General features: G+C 41.6%; 1 protein-coding gene across 1 annotated transcript; it reads right to left on the bottom strand.

Annotated features, from left to right (window-relative positions):
- Positions 1-311: 311 nt before the first annotated feature.
- Positions 312-10289, bottom strand: atp5f1d (ATP synthase F1 subunit delta). The gene is made up of 5 exons (XM_056277698.1): positions 10065-10289; positions 8161-8314; positions 4298-4386; positions 802-931; positions 312-443 (listed from the first exon to the last, which is right to left on the bottom strand). Exons 1-4 carry the CDS (start codon positions 10179-10181, stop codon positions 809-811), a joined length of 483 nt encoding a protein of 160 aa, XP_056133673.1. The 5' UTR covers positions 10182-10289; the 3' UTR covers positions 312-443; positions 802-808.
- Between the last annotated feature and the right edge of the window lie 811 nt (positions 10290-11100).

Here is an 11100-nt window from a genome sequence, read left to right on the forward strand (position 1 = left end):
GAGAAGTAAGCTCAATTAATAGGAAATCATAACTGGAAGTGGCTTGCTCGACAAATATGATAATATTTCACATTTCTTTTATTGAGTGGTGGTTTGATGAGAAGTCCTCATCCCTTAATCTGACTACAAACAGTACTGGTTTGTGGCAATTTATAGCAAGGACATCTACTGCCACCTAGTGGCAGAAAGGACAGTTGTCATATTAAGCGCCTATGTAATGTCTCCTGAATGTTGGGTTTACTTGATCATACGATTTGGACACATACCATCAAAATTGATAGAGAGCAGGATAAAAACAAAACAAAACATAACCAGATAATTCCAAATACATTTATTGGTAATTTCATCCACTGTACAAAGCAAACGCTTGCGGTTACTGACTGACTGAGCTGGGAAACAGACAGCGATGGAGCATTTTCAGTTCCTTCAACACGAACGGTTACCTGGGAGAGAGAGAAAAAGAAAAAAGAAGTTCATTACACATACACACAGACACACGCAAACAATACATAAAACAGTGTATGGAATAGATGTAAGTGCTTCACTGGATGGTAAACTTCTTGTTGACATATGCAATTTTATAGCATTAACAATTCATATGCTGGATTTAGTGGCAACGATCACAGATCAGAACACAGAACACTGCCTAAAAACAGAATAAATGCATAATCAATGAACAAAAATGTGTGGCGACGGATGTGTTTAGAGTAAATGACCTTGTTTCACTATAGAAGGAGGGGGCAGTATAGCTTTTTACATCACTGACACCGAGGCGGTGCTATAGTGGTAGAAATGTCGTACCCCAGGCTTACTCCAGAGCCTTGACGATGGCCTCGTTGGCGTCTATGCTGATCTGAACCTCTGCCCTCAACGCCTCATCTGACGCACTGGCTAATTCCGACTGGGCCTTCTCCAGGTTAGCCTTGGCAGCCTGAGGAGACAAAAAGATTAAGAGAATGTTTATTAATAAATTGCAATTGCTTACACCATTGAAGGACGATTACCCAGCGATAAGGACATTCTTACATCAAGTATGGGGAGGCTACTTTGATAGAGCTCACAAATGACTATCTGGAATGAGGAGGATGAGTTAAATAAGGTGGGTTGTTTTTTTTTAACGCAATTAAATGTAGGTCATTAGGTTGAGGAGAGCCTGGAGAAGTGGAGGTATGCACTGGAGAGAAGAGGAATTAAAGTCAGTAGGAGCAAGACGGAATACATATGTGTGAATGAGAGGAAGGACAGCAGAATGGTGAGGATGCAAGCAGTAGGGGTGAGGAAGGTGTATGAGTTTAAATACTTGGGGTCAACTGTGCAAAGTAACGGGGAGTGCAGAAGAGAGATGAAGAAGAGAGTGTAGGCAGGGTGGATTAGATTGTCAGGAGTGATTTGCGACAGAAGGGTACCAGCAAGAGTTAAAGGGAAGGTTTACAAGATGGTTGTGAGACCAGTGATGTTGTATGGTTTGGAGACAGTGGCACTGATGAAAAGACAGGAGGCGGCGCTGGAGGCGGCAGAGTTGAAGATGCTAAGATTTTCATCTGGAGTGATGAAGAAGGACAGGATTAGGAACGAGTATATTAGAGGGACAGCTCAGGTTGGACGGTTTAGAGACAAAGGAAGAGATGCAAGATTGAGATGGTTTGGACATGTGTGGAAGAGAGATGCTGGGTATATTGGGAGAAGGATGCTGAATATGGAGCTGCCAGGGAAGAGGAAAAGAAGAAAGCCAAAGAGGAGGTTTATGGATGTGTAGTAGTACATATCCATGTAGTATGGATGTGTAGTAGTACACAAAGTAGTAGTAGTAGTAACTGTAGGTCATGTTTATTGGTACCGTTTGGCTGTCACATTACCTGATGAGGCAGACTGGACACTAACTGCTACCAGAGATGGGGTGTTTTGGTACAAATTATTTACTAATCAGTCATTCACAGAACTCAAGGTGACAACAGAATACAACTTGGTAAAATGCTAGCTCAAACCCACCTCAATATGTAGTCCCCCTCTTCATGTGAGAAGCCTTAAACTACATTGAAATCAGCAATTGTAAATCATCCGGAAAATCTAAGGGGACCATTTGCTACCCTACATATAAGCTGTGAATTACTCAAGCTAAGCAGGGAAGACCCTGCAAATCCTTCGATCATCCTGAAAACCTTCTGAGGTTAGCTGGAGTGTAAAAAACAGAACACCAAGGTCAAGCACAAAGGAACAGAAATGTGGGAAGGAAAGGCGAGCATAGCAAATCCCCACTGCCTCTTTGCACTGGAAGCTCCAATTGTCACAGTAGCGATTAGAAAGGAGAAATGCCAAACATAGCTGGAAGTTAAAGGTCTCCCAGTGGGGATTTGACACATCTGCTATAACTCAACAGTGACTGACCTTTCCCTCCTTATTAACAGCGTGGGCCAATGTGCATTGTTACACATGGTGTGTGAGAAGGACAAGAAAATAATTACTCATTTACTGCTATGAAGTCAACTTAACAGTGACACTGGCACTGCCCAAGGTCAAAGAGAAAGACACCTCCATCATGAGTGTGTAATATTAACAAGAATGACATTTAAAGGACTTGTTGTCCAAGTCCAATGACAAGGCCTACCAAGCAAATGCTCATCAACTGGGATGTGCTAATCAGGACAGTATAAAAAAAATCCACGCCAGGGTCAAAGAACTGCTCCTTCCTGCTCTTCCTGCTCAGAGACAAATTAAGTTAAAGGATCAGCAACTGCAGATGCCTCGAGCAACCGGATATGGGTGTCAATCTCACAAATCTCATTAAAACATAAGAAGGTCCATATCAAAATGACTGACCCATATTCAAATTACACTCTGAAGAGATCATTTGTCAAGATTTATGCCTGCCCCATACAAGATGTCATGAGTGAAATTAAAAGATAAAGACAACAATTTCATGTTACTAATGATCAAAGAGTACAGCAAAGCCGGTGTCCTGAGTCCACCCCTGAAATATGAGGAAAAGGCATAACAAATCCAGCCAAGTGTAAAAGATTTTTAAACCCGGCCTCCTGCAGCAATACAAAACAACTGCTCAGCTAAACTAATCCATTTGGAATGTCTGCCCACTGATAGATGACATTTGAAGACTTGCACGATGTTAGTGTTCAATTGTGTTACACCACTGGGCAGATAAAGAAAAGTAATGAGATCAAAATCAGGAATGCATACATGGTCCACTGAACATATTAACAGATTCTTGCTTCTTTCTTTTTTTTTTAACTTTTGGAATTCTCCTTTGATCCTTAAAGGAGAAATTAGCCTCTTTTCCTCCTCCACAGGGTGGTCAGAGCACAAGGTCAGCTACAGATCTGTGCTACTGGAGCTGAAAAGAGATGCGTGACTGTCTTACTCAAAAGCACTTCAAATGTGCTCAAGCTACTGGATACTGAAACCAGGTCCCTAGGTTAAGGGACAAGCTGAGTCACTATACCAGACTGCTGTCCACATTATTCATTCCTGCTACTCACTGATCCTTTATCAAATCTGTCAACTATCAACATCTCCCTCATCTCTCATCATCAGCTGTGGGTCGCGGCGGCAGCAGGCTAAGCAGGGCACTCCAGACGTCCCTCTCCCCAGCAACGCCCTCCAGCTCCTCCTGGGGGATCCCAAGGCATTCCCAGGCCAGAATGGACACGTAGTTCCTCCAGCAAGTTCCGGGTTTACCCTGGGGTCTTCTCCCAGTTGGTCCTTCAAGACCAGTAAGTGATGCCGCAAGTTGGCATGCCTCGGTCTCCACCTTTGCCTGCCGCCCAGCCTGCATTGCACCCTACCCCAATGTTCATCCCCATGGGTGGTGGGTCCACGGGGTCAACATAAGCATAACTATCAAGCATATCAAGCATAAATATCAACATAAGTAGATGGAAAGAACCCTTCTCAGATGCTTTTAGCACAGCAGCATGTATCTGATCATTATGTTTTCAAAAATTAATTAAACAGAAAGACATAAAAAGTCATAGACAATGAAGAAAGGTTCTTGACTAAGCTTGCACTTTCAAATGAACCTATCTAGATATGTTTTCCCACAAAGGAGTTATGGAGAATTTAAACAATCTCACCAAGGGGAACTTCACGTTGTAATATGTCTATAAGAGTTTGTATTGTAATGATGAAAATTGGGCCTGTATCGTCTCATGCCAGTGCATCAGCCTAGACTGCACCTGAAGAAATTAGAACCACGGTGTATAACGCATGCATGCACGCACGCACGCAAACACACACACACACACACAGGAAGACGGCAAGCACTATCTAGGAAGGAGATACTCACAGCAATGTCCAGCTGGTCCAGTGGAACTGCCTCCTCAGCCAATAGCTGCACTGAAGAATCAGAATTGACGGTCACAGACCCACTGCTAACTGTCAACAAATACACAAAATAAATAAGTTAATACTTACAAAGTGATTTCTGTGAAGGACAGCATAATAAATGATCAATGATGTTATTGATCACAACTATTAATACTTTCCAAAAAGACCAAGGCTTCATATGTCTGCTATTCCTGAGATGACTGAAACCCTTCTGATACTCCAATCTCAACGCATATCATCAGCTGAGATGCATGTATGAAGAGAGAATGAAGCTTATACACAAGCAGTTCAGCCCCACCCATTGCGTCATATTATTTCCTCATACAATTCCATGCCAACACACACACAAAAAAAAGCAAGATGTGGGAAAAGTCTTGATGTGAGAGCAAGACAACCATAACTGGCTGGCTGCAGTATCAAAATGGACACCTACACTCACCGGCCACTTTATTAGGCACACCTGTCCAACTGCTCGTTAACGCAAATTTCTAATCAGCCAATCACATGGCAGCAACTTAATGCATTTAGGCATGTAGACATGGTCAAGACGATCTGCTGCAGTTCAAACCAAGCATCAGAATGGGGAAGAAAGGTGATTTAAGTGACTTTGAACGTGGCATGGTTGTTGGTGCCAGACAGGCTGGTCTGAATATTTCAGAAACTGCTGATCTACTGGGATTTTCACGCACAACCATTTCTAGGGTTTACAGAGAATGGCCCGAAAAAGAGAAAATATCCAGTGAGCGGCAGTTCTGTGGGCGAAAATGCCTTGTTGATGCCAGAGGTCAGAGGAGAATGGCCAGACTGGTTCGAGCTGATAGAAAGGCAACAGTAACTCAAATAACCACTCATTACAACCGAGGTATGCAGAAGAACATCTCTGAACGCACAACACGTCGAACCTTGAGGCAGATGGGCTACAGCAGCAGAAGACCACACCGGGTGCCACTCCTGTCAGCTAAGAACAGGAAACTGAGGCTACAATTCGCACAGGCTCACCAAAATTGGACAATAGAAGATTGGAAAAATGTTGCCTGGTCTGATGAGTCTCGATTTCTGCTGCGACATTCGGATGGTAGGGTCAGAATTTGGCGTCAACAACATGAAAGCATGGATCCATCCTGCCTTGTATCAACGGTTCAGGCTGGTGGTGGTGGTGTAATGGTGTGGGGGATATTTTCTTGGCACACTTTGGGCCCCTTAGTACCAATTGAGCATCATGTCAACGCCACAGCCTACCTGAGTATTGTTGCTGACATGTCCATCCCTTTATGACCACAGTGTTCCCATCTTCTGATGGCTACTTCCAGCAGGATAACGCGCCATGTCATAAAGCTCGAATCATCTCAGACTGGTTTCTTGAACATGACAATGAGTTCACTGTACTCAAATGGCCTCCACAGTCACCAGATCTCAATCCAATAGAGCACCTTTGGGATGTGGTGGACCGGGAGATTCGCATCATGGATGTGCAGCCGACAAATCCGCAGCAACTGCGTGATGCTATCATGTCAATATGGACCAAACTCTCTGAGGAATGTTTCCAGTACCTTGTTGAATCTATGCCACGAAGGATTAAGGCAGTTCTGAAGGCAAAAGAGGGTCCAACCCGGTACTAGCAAGGTGTACCTAATAAAGTGGCCAGTGAGTGTATATAACTCGTGAAAAGTTCATTGAAAGGACTCGGAGGAAGTGGCATCAGAATCAGAGAGCAAAATTGGAAATGAAAATGAGGACCCAACAGGGTTTGAAAATAAGAACAAGAAGAAAAACTTCAAATTGCTCAAGCGATTCTAGTCAGTCAATGAGAACAGAGGAGATGTATCTCGTTGAGATGACATCCATGATAAGAGCAGACGGGATTTTCAAGGACCCAAATGAGGTCGGAAAGTCCCGGAGAAAACTTGGAGATGTACAATCGATCAGGATAATTAGAAGCGAGATGGTTATCATTTATTGTATCTCAGAGCATCAGAGAGAGCGTCAGAGAGAAAGAGAGCCCTCAAGGTATTTGGAAGTTATCTCTGTGTGACTTTCTTCCCACTCAGATTATAAGCAAAGAAAAAGGGAGTGATAAGTGGCGTGCCACTGACAGTGAAGGCTGAGTCATTTCAGGATGCTTCAGGTGTGTGTGTGAGGCAAGAAGAACAACTAGATTCCGATGGGGGGGGGGGGCAGTCATTCTGTGTGTTTGAGTTTTGAAGGGGAATTGCCGGAAAGAATGTACCTTGATTATGTGAGTTACAGGGTGAAGGCCATACGAGAGAGTTCCTCTCAGATTTTTTTGTTGTCAAGAATATGGACATGTTGCTGCAGTATGTAATGGAGTCAGAAGATGTGGAAGATGTGGGGAGAACAACTGCAATGTGGAAGATTGTAACGTTGAGAAAGCACAATCGAAGTACCTTCACTGCAAGGGAAACCATAATACGGGGTCAGCATAGTGTCCAAAAATAATTAAGGAAAACAAAGTGCATAAGATGAGAACAGAAATGAGATTGTCGTACGCCAAAGCTGCTAAGAGAATCAAGAGAAATGACGAAATGGTAGAAGTGCAAAAAGAACCGGAGCCGAAAAGTCATGGAGCTGACCAGAATATTTGCATGGACAAGAAAATATTTTTGGCATTCATTGTCATGGTCATAAATTGCGCTGCTGAAATAATGGGGAAGTTGGAAAGGATCAAGAAGGTCTGGATGCTGCCAGGAGATATTTGAATGTTTTTGACATATCTGGAGAAGATCTAGATGTTACACTGCAGGAAGAATTTGCATCAACTCAGACTGGGTTTAGGTTATAGAATGGACAATGTCATGAATGGGACCACTTTGGGTGTACACTTAGTACTGTGAAGTTCTTACATTTTGGTAGGTGGCGGTAATGCAACATTTCGGGATGCCAACTGCCAATAAAATCAAAGAAGAGGAAGAAGAAGAAGAAGCAGAAGCAGCAGAAGAAGGAGGAGGTTAACTGAAATGGCTGACTTAGGATGTTTAACCTAAAATCCCATTTAAACGAACCTTAATCATGCAAGAATAGCAGACATACACTTAACAAGAGTTTGGTATAATTAAGCAGATATTTGTGATTCAGTAATAAAGAAAGTAATCTGTAAAAATTATGTCATTACAGAATTGCATCTAGTCAAAAGCTTCGCACACACTGTGAACACAAGGTTGCTTTGGCAATATACATAAAAAAAAAACAACAACCAAAAACAACTGAAAGCTGATTGTAATTGACATAAGAGTATTGTGGATGTAACTGACATAAGAGTATTGTTTTCCACAGTTGGTGGTATACTTAAGGACTGGGGGGGTACTCCTAATCCTTTACATTACACTTATTGTTGAACAAGTATTACATTCACAACATTTAAAAGGAAATCCCAGTAGCAACTATCGTTTGCTATGTTATATGTACTATGCACTGTGGTCAGTTTACAAACACTTTTATGACTTGACAGGATCAAATCTGTTTGTTTCTATGCATAAAACATATTATTTGGATGGATGGTTAACCAGGACAAACATCTCTATTTTTAATATGGAAAACTTTGAACCAGAAATCTATTAACTCATACTGAGTCCTTATATTTATATCCTTCTCAAAGATAAAAAATCTTGAAATACACTATTGTATGTGTTGAAACTCATTAAAACAATGAGATACAATCTGTTCTCTGATGGCTTTTGAGTCACAGCACAGAGTTCACCATTTTCAACATTCGGTTAATTGAAGGAAAAAGTAACTGAGTAGGGAAGAAAAATGTCACTTATGAGCAGGGCATGAGCCCTTCTTTTTCATGACGCGCAATCTCACCGAAGTATTTTACTGAGGAGCCATCATCATTGAAGACTGTGACAACCCCAGGCCTGAGAACCTGCAGCGTGGGCACATGAGAAGGGAGAATACCGAACGCACCAGTCAGTGTGGGCACATCAACCTGCTTCACACTGGCCGCATTGAAGTACACCTGGAAGAGAGAGGATAAAGAAAGGAGCACAAATTTAATGAACACTGACACAAAAATGTAATAGTCTGCAAGATTCAACCTTAAAGAACCACTGATTTGTGTTCCAAATTGATGTGGATGGGTTAAGCAGCATCCTGAATAATTCATCAATCTCCATTTAGTACCTTAACTATTCAGGGAAGAGTTCAGTTTCCTTTACAACACTATCCAATGCTACGTGGACATAAAGCTGTCATTGTCAATAAATTGATAACTTTGTGTTTTAATCAATCAATATGTCATCATGTGGATTTTTAGGCTTAAAGTGCAAAGTATCCTTTGTATCAAAACAAAATGCATAACGGTTCTGAGGCCCAGATCCCTGGGTGTCAGGTGGAGGAAGGAGTTGTAAACTAAACTCTGAGGCTTAGTGCTACAGTGTTAATACAAAATCCTAAAACCAGTATCAAACCTCAAATTGAAAACATTGCTCCAACCAAGGTCAGGCATTAGCTCCCCAAGCATAACATGAAGAAAACTGTACGAAAGTAACAACTAACAACAAGGTTTAATTCATAACAGGTACAGGCACCATGACTGACCTTTGACAGTGTGCCTGCCCAGACTTCCCAGCATATAACTAAATAAATGAATACCAACCAACTCCCTATCCAAAGATCGCAGCCAAGAAAAATCAGTATCACTTAAGTATCACTGAAGCTTACTCTTTTGTAAAACCTGCTTTTAACATATCTTCTAATCCTTCTCTTATTTTATTCTCTTGTATCCCGGTCTCATCTCGTATTTTTAACTAACGCACTTGTCCCCCTTTGTTGTGACGATTTATTATTATTATTATTTTGAGGTTTGGTATTGATTTAACCTTGTTTGTTTTGTTTCTTTTAAATGCGCTGTACAAATGAAACATGTTAATACCATGTCGTTTACCATCATCTAGGTCAGTGGTTCTCAACCTTTTTGGGGTCCTGGACCCCCTGCGTATTTTTGATCTACCCTGAGGACCCCGCCACCTGATCTTGGGGGAGGGGGGTTGCAATTTGATAGAAACAGTAGAAACTGCATTTTAAATTGCATTATAGCATTTATTCACTCTTTGGGGCAAAAATAAGAGCTTTCAGTTGTAACTTAGATATAGTTAACAAAACAGAAATCTTATGCAGTAACTTTCAGATATATGTAACAAAACAGAATATGTATTCAGTAACTTTCAGATATATGTAACAACAGAATTTTTATGCAGTAACTTTTAACAATGCAAACGGGAGCGAGATCTCTTATTAAAATACAATAAATTACACTTGTGAAACAGATGTAATTAGAGAAAAAAGTCCTGTTACCCTTTATAGTTTAGGTAGATAAAGTCTCAGTCACATTTGAGTAAAATAATCCTATTTCTATAAATGTCATAGGATCTTTTTTTTAAAGATATTTTATTTTCACGGACCCCTTGCAATTACACCGCGGACCACTAGCCCCGGTTGAGAAACACTGATCTAGGTAAACTAAAACGCTAGCCTAGCCTAGCATAAGCTAACAGGAGTTGCACGGCAATGACATTGGCGAACACGGAATGCAAACTAAAACGTAAGCCCAGTTATCTTGCAACTGTGCACAAAGGTGACAAAAACGATCTTTATAAAGGCTTGTTACATCTTCAGATCGTAAGCCATCGCTTCAAATCAGGAGAGTTAGTTTAGCTAGTCGGTGGGGTAGCCAGGCCCGAAAAGCCTCGCCGACTGCCGTCTGTCACCTGTGTAGGAGAGGCGAAAGTGAAGGACATCTGAGGCGCGCCGGAGACAGCCTCTGCGTAGCATCGAGATTGTCTCAGCATGGGCAGGGAACGACGAAGAAGCCTTGCTGCCAACATATTTGAGAAATACAGCTTTAACCGGAGTAAACGTAAATCTCAGATATCCCCCCCAAGCCCTGGCGTGAAGTCAGTCAGTGTGCGCTTGATAAAACAAGGACGTTGGTAATCTACCCACAATGCCTTGTGGTCCCTTCGAGGATGCTGGAAAGTGTAGTCTTTATGGGAGGAGGCAATGCAATCTGGGAGATGTAGTCTCAAGTATCGACTGAACGTAAGGTATATATTGTTACGAAACCACGCCATTTAGGATATAATATGGCGAGTTATTTATAAATGGTCAGTTACCAGTTTGCTAAGTGACTGACGTTTAGTCTGTTGTTTTTCGGAACAAAGCAACTGGCTTTAACCCCGGCGAGTTCAACGTTTTCGTGAAAACAACATTTGGGGAGATATAAGTGTCCGTTTGCATTATGCTTTTATTTGGTGTGTTTGCGAAAACAAAATCGGAGGAAGTGTCAAGCGTATTATGTGTTTATTTTGCGTATTCATGTGAATTAAAAAAAATCTGAGTGAGATAGAAATGTCCCACATTTGTCTGGTATGTTTGTTTATGTGAACAAAAAATTCACGGAGGATAAAAGTGTCCCGCTAATAAAAAAACGTTCACTTTTCATTGTCATCGTTTAAATGAAGCGTTTGGATGGTGAGACTACAACGCCAGTGGATGGCGCCATTACCATATGATGTGAACCAGAATGTCGAACTTTTAGCTCTTTTTTTCCCCTCCAATTATTCTTATGTGCATCTATTACCCCCCCCCCCCATCCAGCCACACACTACATATACGCAAGCTGGGCTCATCGCACACATTTGTCATTTCTTCCAACATATACTGATGAAACAAAAACACGTTCCCTGTAATATGTGCATAATAAGTGTAATGGCTCCTATTCACACTAAACAACGCTGCAAATGA

This window comes from Lampris incognitus, chromosome 3 (assembly GCF_029633865.1).
Source record: "Lampris incognitus isolate fLamInc1 chromosome 3, fLamInc1.hap2, whole genome shotgun sequence".
NCBI classification, from domain to species: domain Eukaryota; kingdom Metazoa; phylum Chordata; class Actinopteri; order Lampriformes; family Lampridae; genus Lampris; species Lampris incognitus.